Below are 21,655 nucleotides of genomic sequence, written 5' to 3'. Positions count from 1 at the left end.
CAGACCTACCACTGTCGTATCCTCAGCAAACTTAATGATGGCATTGGAGCTGTGTGTTGCCACACAGTCATGTGTGTACAGGGAATACAGGAGTGGGCTGAGAACACAGCCCTGCGGGGCTCCAGTGTTGAGGGTCAGTGATGAGGAGATGTTGCTGCCCATTCTAACCACCTGGCGTCTGCTTGACAGGAAGTCCAGGATCCAGCTGCACAGCGAGCTGTTTAAGCCCAGAGCCCGGAGTTTCTCATCAAGCTTGGAGGGTACTATGGTGTTGAATGCTGAGCTGTAGTCTACAAACAACATTCTCACATAAGTGTTCTTTTTTCCAGGTGGGAGAGAGCAATGGCATCATCAGTGGAGCGGTTGTTGCAGTAAGCAAACTGCAATGGGTATAGTGATGGAGGCAGCACAGAGCAGATGTAATCTCTGATTAGTCTCTCAAAGCATTTGCTGATGATGGGGGTCAGAACAACAGGACGCCAGTTCATTTAAGCAAGTGATTTTGGATTGCTTTGGAACAGGCACAATGGTGGACATTTTAAAGCATGTGGGGACTACAGACAAAGAGAGGGAAAGGTTGAAAATGTCCATAAAAACACCAGCCAGTTGGTTCGCGCACGCTCTGATGACGCGGCCTGGAATGCCGTCTGGACCCGCGGCTTTGCAGATATTCACCCATCAGAAGGATCGTGTTACATCGCTACAGAGACGGCGAGTGAACTAACCTTTGAAGCTTCGGCAGTGAGAGCTCTCTCTGCGAGGGCGGTGTTATTTCCCTCGAAACGAGCATAAAAAGCTCATCCGGGAGAGAGGCAGCGGTGTTCACGGTGGAGTTTTTATTCCCTTTAAAGTCCGTGATGATATTAATTCCCTGCCACATGCTTCTAGAGTTGGTGGTGTTGAACTGTCCTACTGACGTTTTGCTGTTCTGATAGTTTTTCGAGGGCATAACTGGTTTGTTTATGCTCCTCCGTGTTCCCGGAATTAAAAGCAGAGGTCCACGCACCAGGTGCTGCGCGAACATCCCACGCACCAGGTGCTGCGCGAACATCGCTATTAATCCAAGGTTTCTGGTTCGGGTAGATCCGTATTGTTCTGGTTGGAACAATGTTCTCTACGCACTTTCTGATGAAACACGTTACGCTATCAGCGTAAAGCTCGATGTCGTCTTCAGAGGCGGACCGGAACATCTCCCAGTCCACGTGATCAAAACAGTCTTTTAGCATGGAGTCTGATTGGTCTGACCAGCACTGGATCGTTCTGAGGGTGGGTGCTTCCTGTTTCAATTTCTGCCTGTAAGCGGGCAGAAGCAGAATGGAAGAGTGGTCCGATTTGCCAAATGGTTGGCGGGGAGGGACTTGTAGCCATCCCGGAAGGGAGAGTAGCAATGGTCCAAAACCCGGTCCCCTCGTGTGTTAAAACTAATGTGTTGGTGATATTTTGGTGCGACTGATTTGAAACTGGCTTTATTAAAGTCCCTGGTCACAATGAACTTGGCCTCAGGGTGCACGGTTTCCTGCTTGCTTATAATTCCATACAGTTCCTTGAGTGCCCGGTCTGTGTCGGCTTGTGGTGGGATGTACACAGCAGTGATAATGACCGCTTTGAATTCCCTCGGTAGCCAGAATGGTCGACACAGAAGCATGAGCAATTCCAGATCAGGAGAGCAGAAATACTTGATAGAATGTACGTTCCTCTGATCACATCAGGATTTGTGATGTTACTGATGTTACCGCGGGGTTCTCCGGTGCACGGAGAACCCCGCGGGTTCAATGGCTGAATCTGGAATCTTAGCAGACACCTAAGTTTCCGTAAGGCAGATAATGCAGCAGTCCCTCGTCTCTCGTTGGAAAGAGATCCGCGCTCTCAGCTCGCAGAGCTTGTTGTCCAGAGACTGAACATTTGCCAGTAGAATACTGGGTAGCGGGGGTCAATTTGCACGACGTCTTACTCTGATGAGAATGCCGGCTCTGTTTCTCCTTTTCCTTCTGTGTTTTTGTGGCCGGGCTGCCCAGACAAAGGCCTCCGCTGGTGTGTTTGTAAACAGCGGGTCGGCATTGAGGAATTTGAAGTCCGGTTTACGGTGTGTAATTGCAAAACCAATGTCCAAAAGTGTTTGTCGTAGACAATAAGGCAGACAACATCCAAGACAAAAAACATAAGAATTGTAAACAAAACAAACAAAACACTACAATGTTGTGTCGGAGCTCACAACGCAGCAGCAATACTCGGCACCGTCTTGAGTCCAGCTTTCTCCAAAATTCTGGATTATGTACTGTATTTCGCAAGGGTGGTTTATACTGTAGATGTATAGGCACAGACATACAAAATTCTTTCAGACTGACATCTACATTTATTCATGCAATATACAGTATATCCACTGATGAGTGCTTCCTCATGCATATATGGCTATGTCATGTGAGTGCCATGTGTAAAATCAGATTAGTGACACAGTATTTCTACATGCATATCGACAAGTGGACAGTGCACCTTGGCTCTCCAAGCACTATGACAGCAGTATGTCATCTGAAGGTATGGCTAGGTTTATCACGTGTTATGTAAGCCTGCATAGGATACAGACCAGGAATAGAGCCCTATTTGTAAGTGTCAAGGGGGTGCTTTGTTATCTCAAAAGTACATTGGAAAAGCATCAACTGTGTGTCCTGTACATGTAGGTATACATGCACGCACAGGCACAGCAAGCAAGCACACACATTCACACACATATAGGTGTTGGGTTTTTGAAGGATTTGAAGGGTAATGTTACTTGTTCACTTGTTGGCCTGTGTAATAGAAGTGGAGCCATTGGATGGATGGGTGTTGTGTGTGTGAGAGAGTCTTTTTGTTTATATACAGTATTAAATACAAATGTGTGTATTGCTTTGTATGTATTGTGCAAGATAATAAATTATGTGTGTGTGTGTGTGTGTGTGTGTGCATTTGTCTCGAAAGACAGACCTGGAGGACAGTGAGTGGGGTTTTGTAGTTTGATCGTGTCCCTCCTATGAGGACTGTCAGGCCCCTGAGGGCACTTATTAGTGCTGGGAACCAAATCTCAAGTGACACCCATAAGCAATCATTAATGAGAGAGAGCTCCAGTGGGTATGAGTTTGGACTAATCCATCATGACAAATGTTACACGTCGCAGGGGCCGTAATTTGTTTACTCTGCACAGTTTTGTAGGGGCTCAGTATAAATGCAGTGCTGAAATGCATTGAGATGGAGATAGTCACAAATAGACAAACATGAACAGACACGTCTGCTAACAGAGAGGCTCAAGAGCACCCAGAGCCCACAGACACAAAACACATAGCTGGAAAAGCACAACTTAGTAATTGCAATAAATACACACAATCATTGACTTTTCTCTTATCAACCCACATACAAACATGCTCAAATAAAGCAATTTTACCGCAGGTAAGGGGTGTTCTTAAGCAGTGTTGGGGAGTAGTAAACTAAAAAGAGTGAAGCTACTTTTTTTTTTCAGTAGTTCCAGGAACAAGCCATATTTTCCAATGAGTAGTGAGGTAGTGTCACGAAACGCTGCATTTGTCACATTGTATTGCGAACACAGCAATGAAGACACGGGAGTAATCAAACCAGCTCACCAAAACCGTCTTCTCTCTCATATGTCGCACTGGGAAAACCAAAACATTTAAGTGAATCGGTTCTTTCGACAGTTCATTTGAACTGACCAGTTAAAATAAAAGATTTCCTTACTGTATATTTAGCGTTGGGAACTCCAATTCAGTTTTAGTGAGTCGTCCGTTTTCGGACGGACATGCAGTTCACATAAATTATTCACTTGAGCTCCACACAGCCTTAAACAACTTTGCCTTCTTTTTGTTTGTAAGTGAAATATTTGGTGTTTCCTGCTGTTGATCTATATTTAGATTTAGTTACAAATAAGTTGTTTTCTAGTTTATTAGTGTACATTAAGTTTTAATTTATGTTTAATGTTCAATTTAATGTTTTGACCCTATCTGCTTAACCCAGTGGCGGGCCGTGCATTTAAAGTCTAGTCTTTAAAGTCTTCAGTGTGAATCATGCCATTAAGAAAATACAGTTTCACATTGAATAAGACACCCTATGCCTTTGGGCATTATACATTATGTCGCAGCTAACTAGTAATACCAACTGACATTTTTAAAACATGTCCACACACGAAAGCCAGAACTTGAAATGACACTTAATGCTCAAGCAAGCCTAATTTTAACTTCAGCATGACTGTTTTGTGAAATAAACGTCTCCCGAACAGACATTCAAAAATCATAATTTTTCATATGAATCTACCAAGGAGGTCTATAATACCTGGAAAAATCTATCTAATAATATTTGCGATTTAAATGTTGCTTGCAATAAATTTCGTTTCGTCTGGGTACACAGTTATGCTGCGTTCCATTTAAGTTGGATGTGGGATATTCCTACTTGATATCTCCGACAATAAATGCATTCCATTCCCCGATATTCGGAAGATGACGTTTAAGGAAACAAAACTGCAACGCTCCTGTTAGCTTAGCAGAGGTTTGACTCTCTTTAGAGATGTCTCCTAGCAACCCAACTGATAAAAAATGCTGCAGCGCTAGCATTTGTGCTACAGGTGTAGGATTATCAAAAGAGATTATAATATTTATACACCTGTTTCGGCAGGCGTTTGTTAAACAAGCTTTATTATCATGTAATGTTGAAACAAACTCATTTATCGATAATACTTAATAAAGTGAATGTTTATCACTTACTTTGTATATCTGAGTGTCGACATGTTTGTGTGACATCATGCCCCTGCATCTCGGCGAAATCGGAGTTGAGAATTTCTGCACAAGCCTACAAGTTGTAATTGTGACTTAAAGATGCTTTCCTTTGCACTTTTCCTAGTAGAAAGTTGTAAAATCCGACTTTCCGAGTTGAATGGAATGCAGCAATCCTGATGTTGCTATAACAATGCAAAAAGCACTTACCAATTTGCTTGAAGTGAAAATCAGTCCTCTTTTCTTGTTTAATAAATTAAGCAATCACACGGTCATGCAGAACATCTCGTGTTTTTAAATCCATAAGGATCTCTTTCTCAACGGCAATACCAGCAGTGATGACAGCCGACTCATCAGACAGCTTGATCTTACGCTTTTCACTCTTGAATTACGTATATCACTTAAAGCGTGATTGCGTCACTCAAGGCCAGCTAGAAGGCCTCGACCGGGACATATCCTAAAGATCACACCCACCAAGAACAAATAAATCAATCTGATTGGCTGATGAATCTGACAATCTGACTTTAGTTGCTCATTCATTTGCACTGTTGAGGGATTCTGAAGAAATTCTGAAGGCCTGAGGGGGTGTAGCTCAAACTCACGCACTGCTTCTGCTAACAAGCTTGGCTTCGGGCATGCGATTTGTGAAACAGTTGTCACACTTTGCTTGTAAGCATCAAGGAATAAATTCTGACTGGATAAACTTTTTGTTTTTCTCTATTTGTTTGTAGATTAATTAAGAATGGAAAGTGATTAAAAATACATAGGCAAAAAGGTGATTGAGAATGAAAGGATGAAAATATTTGTTTATTTGGCATGTTAGGCCAGCAGAGAAGGCTTTGCTGGCCCTGAGAATTCGCCACTGGCTTATCCCATACGAAATCAAACCATGGTCAGGCTGAATGGGATCCATGTGCGGTTTATTAACACAACAAGTTCAGAGTATAAACAGGCGTGGGTAAAACAACCAGGGCAACCAACAATATCAGAGACAGGGCAGTAATGTAGTCAAACAGGTAAAGGATCGGGGCAGGCAGCAAAACAGCAATAGAGATAGTCCAGGCAAACACAGTAATAGGCAGGCAGCAGAGAATCGTACAAGGTAAATCCAAAGCAGAGTTAAACACGGGTAGATCAACAGAGTAAGTAATAACGCTCAGAAATGTAGCCGGGGCAAACAAGACTTCGCAATGAATGAACGCACACATCGGGCTTAAATAGTCTGAGTGATATGAGGCAGGTGTAGGGTAATCAGTCCAGGCATGTGGGCACTTGGGAAATGTAGTGTCAATGTTAATATTCAGGTGAGTGAGACCTCCGGTGGTCGACTGAGGAATCTTCACTGGTGTTCGTGACAATAGTCATATTGTAGTAAGCATGATTTTTTTGTGGGGGTTTTTTGGTGGAAACCATGGTTTTGATCCAATTAACCATGGTTTTACTACAGTAATACTGTAGTATCCATATAGTAACCGTTACTGTAGTAACCATGGTTACTTTTGTGGTAGCTATGTTTATACTACAAATACCATAGTTAAACTACGGTACTGTAGTAAATGTCCACATACAACTACACACAAGCTATACAAATAAAAATATTTTGACTTGATTTGACATTAATGTTACAATGTTTTTTCTACTTTCTCAACAAAATCTCAATGTTCTCTCTTTGCACTGTCAAACAAACAAGTTATAGCCAGTGCTGAATAATTTTACCAATAATAAATTAGCATAAATAATTCAGATTCAAAGTAATGTCCTGCATCATCCAATCACTGCCAAAAAAATGTAAATAAAATTATACATTATAAATTCTGAATCGATGTACTGATTACCATTGTCCCAGGTCTGCCAACCATGTTGAGTGGTCCATACATCATCTGCAGCCTGAAACTGAACTTTTTCCCTATTTAGTGAATGACTTAATCTCAAGTGTGCTGTCTGCACTGGTCTCAGAACAGTTTGAAATTCACCTTATTTTCATCTTAAGCCTCTGAAAGCAACATTTGCAGCTTTTGGATGATCCCACTGATTCTCAGTTTAATGCACAGTAAATATAGGATATAGGATTTCTAAGGAAAAAAGCGCTAAGTACACATTAGTGTACATTGTGTTTAGCAGTGTGGCGTTTTGCGATAAATTGCTTACATTTTAAAAATGGCATATCGGATGAAACTAGAGACTCTAATCTTTTGACACAAACAGGTTTCAATGTTAAAACTTAATTAGGGTTCTTATCAGATGTAGTTTTGTTGGCTTTTCTCCAAAAGACAAACTCCACTGTGATCGGCGCCATGATGTTTTGTCACATGACGAAATCCGAATGTTTAGCGAAGCCAAAACACAACGTCCATGCATGACTATGCGGGGTCACACAAGGTTAAGTAACTGTTTTTAGTAGCTTGTTGTGTAGCTTAATACTTTTTTTTTTAAAGAGTAGCTTGACTATAGTTTGACTACTTTAAGTAATGAGTAGCTTGAAGCTTGAGAAGCTACAGTTTCAAAGGAGTTTCCCCAACACTGTTCTTAGACATAACCCGAAATGGGGGCAACAGCAATATGACAAAAGACTTCAAAGTTCAATAAAATATTAATTTTTTTAATTAATAATTATAGGAAAAAAAACAATTCTTCTGAGAAGTAATATAGGTCATTCTCCTAACTGTAGGCATTTTGTGGTTGCCAAGTAATTTTGCGACTTGGTGCATTAACATAGAATGTGTGGTCACAGGTGTGCGTTTATAGTCATTTTACAATGGCTTCAAACGTTGCATTCAATCTACTGTCTTTATATTCTGCCAGTGCTCCAATCCACATTATTCATTTTTTTGATGCATTTACACCAAACAATATTTTTCCTCTTCCCCTCTATCCTTCCTTCTCCCTTTGCGTAATTCTGTAGGTGAGATGGAGGAACTGGAGGCCCTATGGCTAACTGGCATCTGCCACAATGAGAAAAATGAGGTTATGAGCAGTCAGCTGGATGTAGACAACATGGCTGGTGTGTTCTACATGCTGGGAGCTGCAATGGCCCTGTCCCTTATCACATTCATCACAGAGCACCTGTTCTACTGGCAACTGCGATTCTGCTTCATGGGTGTGTGCTCGGGCAAGCCTGGCATCACCTTCTCCATCAGCAGGGTGAGTGGAAGATTTACTTTTGAACTTATGCTCTGATTGTTTAGTCAACAACTTATTAGGGCTTTTCACACTTGAAATCGTTAACCCCGGGTTATTCTAAACCCTGGGTAAACCGAATCCTGGGTTTTCCAGTTTCATGTTTCAAATGTTCATACTTTACCATGGATTAATAGTTAATCCTGGATATTCATGGTCCGATGTTTCACACTGTACATTCGTGGACCCCGGATTAACGTTCTTATTTGCATATTTGCGGTGTCGATAACAATGATTGGACGAATGCAGCTTGCGATGGACACGCAGCCTGTCAATGGAGCTGCTCAGCTCTTCTGTGAAATGTCGCCAAGCAAATAGTCTCTGTTTGTCTTTCATCTTCAATATGCCATAAAAACACTGAGTACTGTCTCTTCATCATGGCAGTTATCACATTTGCCACCACTGTTTGACACTTTACCAGTTTCCCTCAGACGGAGAATGTAAATAGTGCGTGAAAGTTTCAGTGATGGTACAAAGTGCATGAATATTTAGTACTGAGGCTATATTTGATTGGTTGTCTGTTGCTTTCTGAAACATTCAAACACTGCATTGTTTCACACTGTATACCTTTGGCACTGTAATGCGGGGTTAACCCTGCAAATGCAGTGCTAACCCTGCTCCAGAGCGGGGTTTCATAACCCTGGGTAAAAAGCGGGGCTAACCCAATTTTCAAAAATTACAAGTGTGAAACGTTGCTTTACCTGGGGTTTAGAATGACGATAACCCGGGGTTAGGCACAGTGTGAAAAGCCCTATTGAGTTCAAGTAGCTCTTTCACCTTTGGAGTTCTTATGCTGCACTCAAGTCAAGTCAGAATTAATGTTACGAGTTTCAGAGTAGTAATAACCGTTCATGTTTTCGTCAAAGTCATAATTGCAAATTGGAAACACTAAATTTATGAAAGCTCTGACTTCTCTCAATTCACCTTTGTGACATTATGTAAAAATAACCAACATGGCAATGGCTTCAATAGTTTAAGGTAGTTAGGTAGCAACCTCAGTACCTATGTCTTTTAAACCTTGATATTTCATACTGTATGTTTGATAGCCATTTTATTATGGCAAGTGTTACCTCTTACACTTTCTTTGTTCTAAATATTTTGCAAGAGCATATAGAGGTACTAATGTAGTATTTTGAAGTCAACAAAACATTTGCACATAAAGTATTTTGCTGTCGGCATCAACAAAGCCAAACATAGATCCATTTTAGTGTTATGACTGTTGCCATAGGAACAAATAAATCTGTGGACATGCACAGCTCAGAGTAGAATCTTCAAGTTTCATCTTGTAATTACGATAATTCCAACAAGACCTGAATGCAGTACTAATCTTTTATGGATCTGGTTTATCATAATAGAACCCAGGGCTCGTATTCACAAAAAATCTTAAGGCTAAAAGTAGCTCCTAACGTGGAAATTTAGGAACAACTCTTAAAAATTTGGGGCGTGTCACTCCTAATTTTAGGACTCGTAAAATTTTCATCTAATAGTATTTCATGAAGCATTTTAACGCTAAAAGTAGCTCCTAAACCCACGACAGCTTAGAAGTCTTCCTGATGACTTCTAAACCCCTAAGAGTAACTCACAAATGATCCAAAGCATGCCTACTGTTGTCAATCCACATTAAAAACAATGTTTTAGAATATTATTATGACATCAACCTTTAAAATAAGTATCGCCTGAATCGCAGTGTTTTCATTATTGTAAAGTTAGATAGAGATGCAGTTAACTTTCCCACGAACCGAAACAACCCAATTACACCGGAGATAAATTTGGACAACTCTGCACTAGGGGTGTGCAGCAAAGCAATTATCTGTCTCTGTATTCGGATAGAAACGGATGTAGGCGGGGCTTAAGCCAGAAGTGCGTCATAACTAATTTTTAAGTGTTAGCTACTCTTACATTTATAGTTTCTATTAATAAAATATGCCTTGTATATGCCTTTTCATAATAATAGCCTAATAATAATAATTATTATAATTACTATTACTATTATTGTTATTATTATTAGGATTCCTCCGGTAGGAGGAAACCTATTGTAATTGGTGGTTTTATTATCATTATTATTATTATTATTATTATTATTCTACTTGTGCCCCAATATCTCAAAAAGTCACCAGTCAAAAATTTTCTAATTTGGCACATTGTTACTACAGGCCACCTGGAACCCCCACACCAAGAATGGCCCACATTCACCCTAAGGGGGCGCTATAGGCCACACCCAAAATTCCCATTTTCAAAGTGATGGCATTTCCACCCCATTTGTCCAATTCTTCTGAAACTTGGTGTACATGCCTCATTTCTCATGGGGAACAAAAAAGCCTCAAGGACCCATAAGGTCCACCATGATGAATTTTCCTGTGCAGTGAAAATTTGGGAAAACCTACAAAAATCTTCTTCTCTTGAACCATAGATCCAATTGACTTGAAATTTGGTACCCATGTGTAGAATTGATGTCTTTCAATTTGTAACCTAGCAAAAATGCAAATACAAAATGGCTGAAAGGGGCGTATTTATGTAAATGTCCACATTGCCTCTATATATATGTGTCAATAAATCAAATGTCATTTTGACTGATGGTTTTTCAAACCTAACATGCTTCAAGATGACATCACTCTGAAGTACCGTGCAAAATTTCACCTTGATTTGTCAAAATATGACTGAATTACAGCTGTTGGGCCAAATCTGACAATGCTAGCCACTGGTTCTTTTTTATACAGAAACTGAAAGCAGAAATATTCAGCAATATGAATAGCTAACTTGGCTAAGATGTTGTGCTGGTAAATGAAGGGTCAGAGGTTCAGATCCAGCCATAGCCATAATTTTTAGTTTAGGATTCAGACAGAAAGACATGATTTTTAGGATTCCTCCATCGGGAGGGTTTAACCCCAAACCTCTACTGATCAATTTTTAAATGATTTGCCATTTTGAGGAGGAATCCGCATTGCTGCTTGCAGCTATATTTATTATTATTATTATTATTATTATACAATTATTCTTTAATTAAATTATTCTTTAATTCTTGTTTTTTTCTTACCAGATGAAGCTGAATTTGTAGGCCACATAAACTGTGGAATATGTTGTGGTTTCTCCTGGTATTTCTGATATTAATATCTGCATGAAACAGAATTTTCGTTTGTCTGTGCATATTTAACAAAATTATTCTGGTGGCAGGAAGTGTCAAGCAAAATATGAAATGTCAAGCACACATTTTGCAGTGAAAAATACAAATTCAGACATTAAAATCAATTAAAATAAAATCAATATAGCCTACAAACAGGAGAAAGTCCCATAAGCATATCAGGACTTTTTACGATAGGACATCATTATTTAGTTAAATAATAATAATAATAATAATAATAATAATAATAATAATAATGTTAAATTCATATAGCGCCTTTCCAGAGCTCAAGAACACTTAACATTTTCAAATTTAGGACAGTTTAAAGAAGAAGACGAAGAAAAAAAGACAGAGCATGTTTCAGGTTCTTCATTTTATATAAGCAGGAATATTCTGAATAGATGAATAATTCTTAACCAGATAATTACCCCAATCACTGATGTGGATATAAATGTACTCAACTTTAAGAGATGGAGAGACAAGATCCGACATGAAATCATCACTTCAGGTCAAGAATTTAACATTGTGCTCATGTTTAGGCTATAAATGAATACATAAGAATCACATGTGAATTGTGTGATACATTAATATAGACATTTCAAGAAGTGGAAAGTGTATATGATGTCGTATCTTAGTTAATGTTACACTTGACAAGCTCCTGAGTCGAGACCGTGCCCATCCGATCTGAAATCACACCGTGCACATATCCATTCATTACACTTTACAAATATTGGCTGCACAGATTCATAAATTTGTTGTAATTTTGGATATATTTATTTAAAATGTCACTTTATACTTGAGCTTCTTGCATAATCAGTCAAACGAATATTTTTGTATATTATTCTGATGAATCCGTTATTTGTTTTTAAGTCATTATTCGTGCTTTTCCGAATAGGGTATTTGGTTTCGGGCACATTCCTACTTTGCACTCTCTGGCCACAGGCAAAGTCTGTCATCTGTCAGCAGAATCATCTATCATATGCCCTCTCCCGACCACACATCGTCCGAAAATTCATAGTGTATGTTTTCTTGCGGATTTGCACTCACTTCAGATAAAAAAGGCGGCATTCACGGCCATCGTGGGCTACACAGTGTAGTTGATACTTTAGACGGGATGCACGCTTGTTTCACTGCACCAACACAGGATGAAGAAATATTCATCAATAAATCAATCATCTATCTATCTATCTATCTATTTATCTATCTATCATCTTATATTTTTTTATACTGTATATTTTGCTGACAAATAGCGCTTCCCTGTCTACCAATCACTTTGGGCGATTTAAAAGAGCACACTAAAAAAATGTGACATCATCCATAGCAACGAGGTCAATTCCGCCTTACTCTTACATTAGATTTCCTTAGCAAAACTTGCTCATAGCAGTTTTGTGAATAGCTTTTATGCAAAAACTCTTAGCTAGGAACTCTTTGGAGAACTCCTAGTGGCAAGATTGTGAATAAGGGCCCAGATCTTTAGCCTACAGACCAAAGGTTCCACCAGCCTCCCATTTAAAATATTTGAACATCAAATCTTGCCTGAAGGAACAATATTTGGAGTGGTGTCATGACCCACATAATTGCAGGAATGAACACTGAGATGATATACAGTATATCAGTTAACCTCACCAGGTTGGCAAGTAACTCAAACATAGACCTGTTTACTTGTGTTCACAATTATTTGAGGCAAATATGAGGCTAATAAGAAAAAATTTATGTTTCATTAGTCTGTTTGCCAACAGGGCGATTTTTATGAAATGTTTCCTCAGCTAAAATTACAAGACTTTTGTACATGGAATTCTTTGAAAGACTGATGACACAAACTGATTTTCTTAATACAGTAGATATATTTACCTTTGAGATCTAGACGTGGTTTGAACACTAGCTTAAGCAGTGTTGCTGTAATGGAGTTAAGGAGAATCCACAATGAATAGAAGAGAAAAAAGGCAACGGACAAAAAGGTAGAGAAAGGCACCTCTCAAGTGAATGAAAAAGAAAGAAAGAGAAATGAGATAACACTGAATGAGGAACATGTTCCAACCCGATCGGATAGAAGGGTCAGGAGATGAATGAATATAAGAGTCACAATGGGAAGGATGACCTGTGTTAAAGAAAGACAGAAGGTATAGGAGATAAGGGGACTATAATAAAAGGAAGAAGAAAAATCCCCCACAAGAGCAGATAGACATGCTAAGTGTGACTAATAGCAAGACAGGAAACATTTCTGACATGTTGCCTCACTGGAGGGATGGACCGCCTGTAGAAGAGTAACCTTGGCCTTTGGAATGTTTTGTTCTGTGTTGATTGTTGGAACGATTTGTTCTGTGATTTCATGTAAAAATAAAGAATTTTATGGCTTATATTTTTCAAGACTAATTTTAACAGACATTCCATTATAGTGCATCACCTCCCTCCCCCCATTTGTTGTTCGGGATATAAATGGAAATACCCAACAATTTAACAAGGATAATTAAGTATTTTGACTCCCAGCCAACTTCACAATAACAAATTTGCCATTATGAAGTTAGCTTGATAAAATACAGACTAAACAACTCAGATAAATGGAATAAAATGCAGTAAATCTGCATTACTAGCTGGAGAGGTTTATTAGAATATTGTATAATTAATTTGTCATGGCAGTGATGAAGGAGAGTCTGAATAGACACAGTGGTATCAGCTGAATTTTAATCACATTGATTGAAGAAATTGATGGGCAGTCAAAACCACATTTGCTACAGCCCTGTCACCCTGTCATCATCAATCACTGCTCCATTGGCCTCTGCCCTTTCTCTTTCTTTAAGCTTTCAGTTTCTTTAAAAAGAAAAGAAAATAATATGTGTAAGTACTTCAATTTGTGTGGATGTCACTCAGAGTGGAATATACAGTATGTGCCCATACATAAAGACACTTGACAGAGGTAGATTTATGCAGCAGCATTACTTGACTCACTCACACAAAAACATAGATGCTACATTTCTAAAACGTATTCCAAGCAAACAGTAAATGCACGTTTAATAATAAAAATAAAAATAGCAACTCTCCCACACTTTATAGATGTAACTTTAAATGTGTTGATAAGTGCAGAGACTGCAATTTTTTATTTTAATTTTACTTTTGTTAAAAAATAAACCATATAGATTTGATTTGATTGATAAACAGATTGATAAATGGAAGCTCTACCATGGGATTGCTGCCTTTTTTTGTTTGTATATTGATCACAGACACAGCTGGTGCTCTGGTGAAGATTCTGATAATAGCATTCAACTTATTTAATTAATCACATGTGTTAACATGTTAATATTTACTGCCCTAATAAAAATATACCATTGCTGAATCTAAAGTGAAAACTGATCCCAGTTATTTTGGATGTTGCAACTTTTCATTAAACAATATACTAATTCAACATTTTTCTCCCTTCTCTCCTTTGTTTTTCTTTTCTGTTCCTCATTTTATCTGTCCAACAGGGTATCTACAGTTGCATCCATGGTGTTCAGATTGAAGAGAACAAATCAGGACTTAACTCACCATCAGCCACTATGAACATGAACATGAACATGAACAACACCCACTCCAACATTCTTCGCCTGTTGCGTACTGCCAAGAACATGACCTCTGTGCCTGGGGTCAATGGTTCACCTCACAGCGCATTGGACTATAGCCATCGTGAGTCAGCCGTTTATGACATCAGTGAACACCGGCGCAGCCTAGCAGGCCACAATGACTGTAAGCCACCACCATACCTGGCAGAGGACAATATGTTCAGCGACTATGTAAGTGAGGTGGAGAGGACTTTTGGGAACTTGCATCTGAAGGACAGCAACCTGTACCAGGATCATTACCTACACCACCATGGGGGCACGGGATCCGAACTGGCTCTTGGTATGTCGGGTCCCCTGCCTAACCAACCTCGTAGCTTAGGGAGTGCCAGTTCTTTGGAGGGTGGGTACGATTGTGACAGCTTAGGGGGAGGGGTTGCGCCCATCTTCACCACCCAGCCAAGGCAGTCGCTGACACACCGGAACAGGGAAAAGTTTGATCTGATTGCAGGTCATCCAACCCAATCAAGCTTCAAGTCTGGTTTGCCTGATCTGTACGGGAAGTTCTCCTTCAAGGGTGGGGCATCCAGTTCAGGGTTTATTGCAGGACATGACAGGTACTGTGGGGGAGGTGGGGTGGGATCGGGAGGGGACGATGGAAACATACGATCTGATGTGTCAGATATTTCCACTCACACCGTGACCTACGGAAACCTTGAAGGGCATGGAAAACGGCGCAAACAGTACAGGGACAGCCTAAAAAAGAGACCCGCTTCTGCCAAGTCTCGCCGTGAGCAGGATGAGATTGAGCTTGGCTTCAGGAGACGCCCCCACCACACTATCCATCATCATCATCACCACCATCATCCAGCAACACAAGCACACCACTCAGCTACCCCACCTGTGGAGCGCAAGAGCCAGAGAAGTGGTAACTGCACCTCTTATCTATTCAGAGACAAAGAGAATTTGAGAGACTTCTATGTGGACCAGTTTCGAGCCAAGGAAGGAGCATCCCCATGGGATCATTTGGATTTAAGTGATGCCCCAGGAATGGGTGGGGGTGGTTGTGGTGGTGTAGTTAGTAGTGGTGGGGGAGCATGCACTAGTTTGGTTCCCATGGAAGATTTCCTGAAAGGTAAATCCAAGAAGACAGAGTGTAAGGGTGGAATGGGAGGAGGGTCATCTGGGCAACAGGGCCATGCATGCTGGGAAAAGGGAATCGGAGGGGTGGGGGGGTTGGCCGGAGGGGATTGGGAATGTCGCAATTGCCACGGTGGAGGGGTTGGAAGTGGAGTTTGTATGCATGGGGGAGGCGGAGGTGGGGGCTATCCAGCTACTGGGGGAGTTGGGGGATCCACTGGAGGAGGTGGAGGGGGTGGACAAATCTCAAGCCGCCCTAGTTCAGCCACCAGCAAGCGATGTGATTCGTGCAAAAAAACAGGCAACTTGTATGACATCAGTGAGGACAACCACCTCCTCTTGGATCAAATTGGCGGCAAGCACCCCCTGGAGACCGGAAAGGGAGGGGGGGGCACAGGGGCCCAAACCCAGGTACAGAGGCGGAAATTTGGCCCAGGTGGTAAGGTTTTACGCAGGCAGCATTCTTATGACACATTTGTAGAGCTGCAGAAGGAAGGGGCAGGCAGGATGGGTGGGTTTGGAGGCGGTGGTGGAGCGTCAATGATTCCTCCACCCCGAAGCGTGAGCCTAAAAGACAAAGACCGCTACATGGAGGGCGTGAGCCCCTATGCCCAGATGTTTGAGCAGTATGCGGGAGGGGAGCGTGAGACAACATATTTTGGTGGAGGGGACAGAGGGAAGGGTGGTGGATCATCATTTAGCTTATTCCGTGGGGGTGAAGGTGGGTTGCACCGTCGCTCCGTAGGTGAGAGAGATATGAGGGACAGGGATAGAGGCATGATGGGAGGAGGTGTGGGCGGTACCCGAGGGGTCGGGACTTACTCCTTGTCTAAATCTCTCTACCCAGATAAGGTGAACCAGAACCCATTCATCCCAACCTTCGGCGATGACCAGTGTCTATTACATGGCGCCAAATCATACTACATCAAAAAGCAGCAGGCACAGCCGCAGCAGCAACAGACGCCACAACAGCAGCAGCAGCAACAGCTCCTCAACAACAGTCGGGCTGACTTCCGGGGCTCCATGGGGGTGACTTCCTATTTGCCTGCCTCTGCCACTTCTGGGGTGTTGTCCAATGTGGCCCCTCGGTTCCCCAAAGAGCTATGTCTGGGTGGGCCCCTTGGCAACCACCACGGTGGAGGACCTAGCAACAACAAGCTGCTGTCAGCAAGGGATGGGTTAGGAATGGGGCAAGGACAGAGACCGTTTAATGGCTCGAGCAATGGACATGTTTATGAGAAGCTTTCCAGTATAGAGTCTGATGTCTGAAGAGATGAGTCAGAAGCAGATCGACATGCGAGAAAGAAGCCAACATATATGTGGAATGATAAGAGAGAAAACTGAAAAGGCAGTGTATAATTAGTACCTTCATTCTCAAAGAAAGAAGAGGAAACTGTGTGAGTAACTGACTCATGTTTTCATTAAGTTACGCAGGTGATGCGCTGTCAAGCATATGTATGTAAATAGAGAGAGGGGACCTGCCCACTGTCAAAAAAGGTGAGATTAGGGGGAAAACAGTTTATTCCTCTCTTTTATTCTCTTGTTTTTTCTATATCCCACTATTTTCTGGCTCCTAACTATCAATAATGCGGCAAATCCAGTTTAAAGATGGAGACAACCGTGTACAATCCTTTGTTCAATCGAGGATTGGAAACCAGTTACTGTTTTTAAACAACAGGGTAAAACTTACAATAAATGTATTGATAATGTTCTTGATAATAATATTATTACATATTATTACAATGTTTATGATGTTCCATTTGGGTTTGGTTTCTGGATGTTTTATGCTGTTACAAATTGTACTGTAGTTTTAGTTCTTAACAAACCACTTTGCGGGAGGCTTATTTGATTTGTTATTTGAGCTTATTTGATTGTCAGTTGAGTTGTAGACAAACTTGGATTCCATAAAGGTTTTTTATTATTGATTATGTTCGTGTTTATTTTTCCAGTATGGAGTGCTGTAAAATGTGTGTAAAGGCATGATTTGCAAAGTACTTCAGCTGTACTTGAGATATTGTGAAGGAAATGTATTATTATCTCCTTATTTTATAGTGTTCCATTTGTCAGAACAATATTGGTTTAATACACAGCACATTATGTGCCTTACCAAGACTTACAGAATACCAGATTTACAGGTCATATTGCCATGGTAACTTTCTGGTCACTGCACACAGATTTGTCATTGGATGATTCATATTATTCTGGAACATTCCTTTTAATGGCATAAGCACTGATATTGAATATCCAGCATTTAGAAGACACTAGCCTGAATGCATTCATAGTATTAATCCTGAGGAGAAGGTTCTAAAGCAAACTTATGAAATCATTTTAACAAGGTTTAACAATCGGAGCATAGAATTTGTAAGAAAGGTTTTGCACAACATAGTACAGTGCACAGTATAATCAATGAGTTGAGCTGCGGGGCTTTACATGTGTAGGGTGTTATCTGTAACATGAAAACAAAAATCAGTTGATTTATTATTTTTCTCCTCTGTTCCCTATCTCTGGAGCATGAGGAGGTCTTTGATCAAGCAGCAAAATAAAAATTGTCATGGATTTGTTTCCTCTAAGAATGCGGTTAGTATTGGATATGCTTGTCTGTACTTTCCTAAAGGATACGCCAGTCCACAGTAGGGTGTTGCAAGTTATAATTAAATCATTTTATTTCCCAGCAAATGCTTGCATTTTGTTATGTAAATATAATTTTTTTTCCCCACACTGTACTGTGAAGAGACAGGAAAGCTCTTTGTTTTAGCACATTTATTAGCTGATTTTAAGTTTTAGATTTTTAGAACTGAAGTAAACTGTTAAAAGGTTAATAGTCCAACTCTACTACAAAAAAAGTATCCATAAATTATTAATGGTATGGACAAACATTAATGTTAATTTGATTTTCTGCATACTCCCTATTGTTGTTCAGACAAAAATGATCCCTTACGGCACCTGTACAGCATAAAGCAAATTTTCTAAATAATTTTGTTTATTCTAGTCCAAGTACTTTTTAACAACTTGATATAAGTCAGGATAGTGATAAGGATAACTCAGAAAAGCTGTTTTTTCCTATCCTTTTCATGTTAATTTGCTTGTAGGTAGTAGAGGTATTTCTCAGGAATTCTGGATGGACACAGGCAAAAACAAACATATCACTGAACTAAATTGCCTAATTACCTAAATAAAAAATAAAAACAATGATCCCATTGAATTGGACAAACATGAGCCATGTGAAGTGCATTGCAAATATTTAGCTCTCTTTTTAAAAAATTTCTAAAATGTTTTCAGAACCACCACTGAACTTGTGTGGCAGCGCAGTCTGAAGAAATCATCGCTCTCTGAATCTTTGGCCCAAAGCTTAGATAAAATCCTTTACTTGAAGTTTGTTGTGTTAATTGCAAATTTAGTTTATACTTTTTTTTTTTTTTTTTTTTATGAATTGTTTGCCAAACAGATCTCCACTTTAAGCACAATATTTATAATATTTGGTTTCTAATTGATGTATTGCTATCGATTTGTGAAGTTTTCTCTTAACTTTTTGCCACATTCTTTTTTGACTCGGTTGTCTTTATATGAAAGTTTGTGTTTAAGAAGAGCATGCACATATTTTACTTATTAATTGCCATATCTTTTGCATTTCATACAATTATGTCTGTTTAGATATCATGCCTGCTCTTTGTTGGTGCAATATGTTGCTAAACTGCACATCATACTGGTTCAGGGTGATACAGTAGCTGTGATTCTAATCGACTGATAAGATGTTTGATATGGACATGTATGGAATATTTACTCATCCTTTAAATTTAAGTACTGCTTGATTATATCAAGCAAGCCAAACTATGGGTGATAGTGCTAGAAATTGTCAGAAATATTGTTATTATTTAAGAATATTTTTGAAAAACTATTCCTTTGTCCATGTAAGGCTTTTTGTCACAGTTTTTTTTTTTTTTTTTTTGTCACACATGAATGTTTAAGTTGGTCTCACAATACCTTTCTTTGCATGGTACTGTGTTTTTAAAAGATTCTTAATGCTTAGTCTACCTTTCTATTTTTAGTTTTCTTTAGAAAAATTTTACAGTATCTCATAACAGTTTATGTTGTGTGACAGTTCTTTTTAAAGAGTTAGAGCTGTGGCGACTTTGACCATAGCATTTCCTGTCGATTTTTGTGTTTGTACAGGACAGTGAAGCCTGTAGTTTGTACTAGTACTATGCAGAGAAAGTATTGTGTGATTTTGTATGCGAGTGTCAGAGACATTGTTTTTGCTCTTCCTGAAAAGTTTTCCAGTTTTCTATTACATTTAGTTTGGATTCACACTTTGGCTTTGTAATAGCATGCTATCATTTGATGAAAATAGAGTGAGCAACATTTGCAGCAGAGACAAGAGAGGTGGGCAGATCATTTTGGAAGGAAGAGAAAGAGGGAGTAACAGTAGCCAATGTTCTGTGTTATTTATATATTTCATTTATATTTTCATTCATTCCCATGTAAAAAAATTTTTTTAATGACTGGTAGGATAGGACTGCAGTATTTTCACTATTTTATTTGTTTGCCATTTTAGTCCTCATGTACCCTCCCCAGAACGGCACGTCACATTTGATTGTACGTGTATCTGAATTCATATGCTTGATTACCTCTGTGTGTGAGTGGGTGTGTGTGCAGAGGTGTTTGTGTGTGCATGTGATTGTGTGTGTGTGTGTGTGTAGAGAGAAGGAAACAGAGCACAGTGCAATGGTTATCTATTATTATGTCTGCTGTAAATAATTATGTCCCTTTCCATAGCCTTTTAATATATGGAGACAAATATTTAAAATATTGAGATTTGAGATACATTTTTGTCTGGAAATTTTTTTATAGCCACATAGGGGAAAAGTTATTAGACAACTGCACCAGAAGCACAGTGCCATTCTAATAGCATCAGAGAACCAGAATTTAAGACAAAATTGACATCTTTGTTGTCTTTAATTCTGTCTTTCTTGTATTCTCTGGTTTTAAGAACTTATTTTAAATGTTACTTAAGTATCACAATTGTACAGATTCTGTAAATATGACAAAAATGTTTCTTTTTTTTTTCTGTTTTTGTATAGAGAGAGATTACATGTTTTAAGACAACTATAATAATTGAATGAGACATTTCACAATACTTAAGCTATTGAGAATACAGACATAGTGTGAAAATAAGTGCTAAGATATATTCTTCTGTCTCTTTGTACAAAACAGTGTAAAAAACAAAATAAAAGGGAGAGATCTCAAGCTTTTTAGTCCTTCTGTCTTTTTCATACAGCAGAGATATTTTGAGAGGACACAATGCCAGTCCTTTTTTCTGTGTCATTAAACGCATCTTGTACCAAATATTAATCTCAGTTTTCCCCAAATAGATACTTTGGTTTTTAGGGATGGGACGATATTTTATCGCATGATTCGGTTCAATATACGATATGAGGTCCACGATTCAATATTATCTCGATTCAATATGATAACACTTAAATGACAAAGTATAGAAGAAAATTGCTTATTTTATTTTTAAACATATGCACAAAATGCACATGATAATTTCTCATCAAAATAAAGTTCTTTAATACAAAACATAAATACTCAAAATTTAAATAATAAGAGTTTCTCATATACCTTTCACAATAAGAAAAGACCACAAACAAATGAGCCTTCAAAAACAGTGGGCTACATTAACTTTCTAAGAGCTAAATTCAAGCACTTTAAGTACTTCAAGGACCTTGTGTGAACCCTGAAAACAGTGTAGAAAAAAGCGCACTAGGGGTAAAATCAAGCGATAGAGAGATTATGATGTTTTCATTTATGATCAGATGGACGACACTAAACAATGTTTCAAATTTCGAGTTTTGCCTCGATATGGTTCATAATTGTTTTGGTTTGCGATATATCGAAATTCAATATATCGTCCCATCCCTACTTTTGTTATGGTTAATAGA

At 39.3% G+C, this 21,655-nt stretch overlaps 1 protein-coding gene across 3 annotated transcripts in view; it reads left to right on the top strand.

The window, feature by feature from the left end:
* Positions 1-20,960, top strand: part of LOC127444869 (glutamate receptor ionotropic, NMDA 2B-like) — a 138,073-nt gene extending 117,113 nt beyond the window's left edge. Inside the window, exons 14-16 of one of the 3 annotated variants that reach the window (XM_051704461.1) lie at positions 7,651-7,889; positions 14,505-14,919; positions 16,564-20,960. In XM_051704461.1, the coding sequence (XP_051560421.1) occupies positions 7,651-7,889; positions 14,505-14,919; positions 16,564-16,985 (1,076 nt within the window). In that variant the 3' untranslated portion in view covers positions 16,986-20,960. Of the gene's footprint in view, positions 1-7,650; positions 7,890-14,504 lie in introns of all 3 variants that reach the window. The other 2 variants (XM_051704460.1, XM_051704459.1) reach the window with 2 other exon arrangements.
* The last annotated feature ends 695 nt before the right edge of the window (positions 20,961-21,655 follow it).

Source organism: Myxocyprinus asiaticus, chromosome 8, assembly GCF_019703515.2.
Source record: "Myxocyprinus asiaticus isolate MX2 ecotype Aquarium Trade chromosome 8, UBuf_Myxa_2, whole genome shotgun sequence".
In the NCBI taxonomy this organism is placed as follows: domain Eukaryota; kingdom Metazoa; phylum Chordata; class Actinopteri; order Cypriniformes; family Catostomidae; genus Myxocyprinus; species Myxocyprinus asiaticus.
The sequence above is the reverse complement of the archived record's forward strand: the minus strand, read 5'-3'. Positions and strand labels throughout refer to the sequence as shown.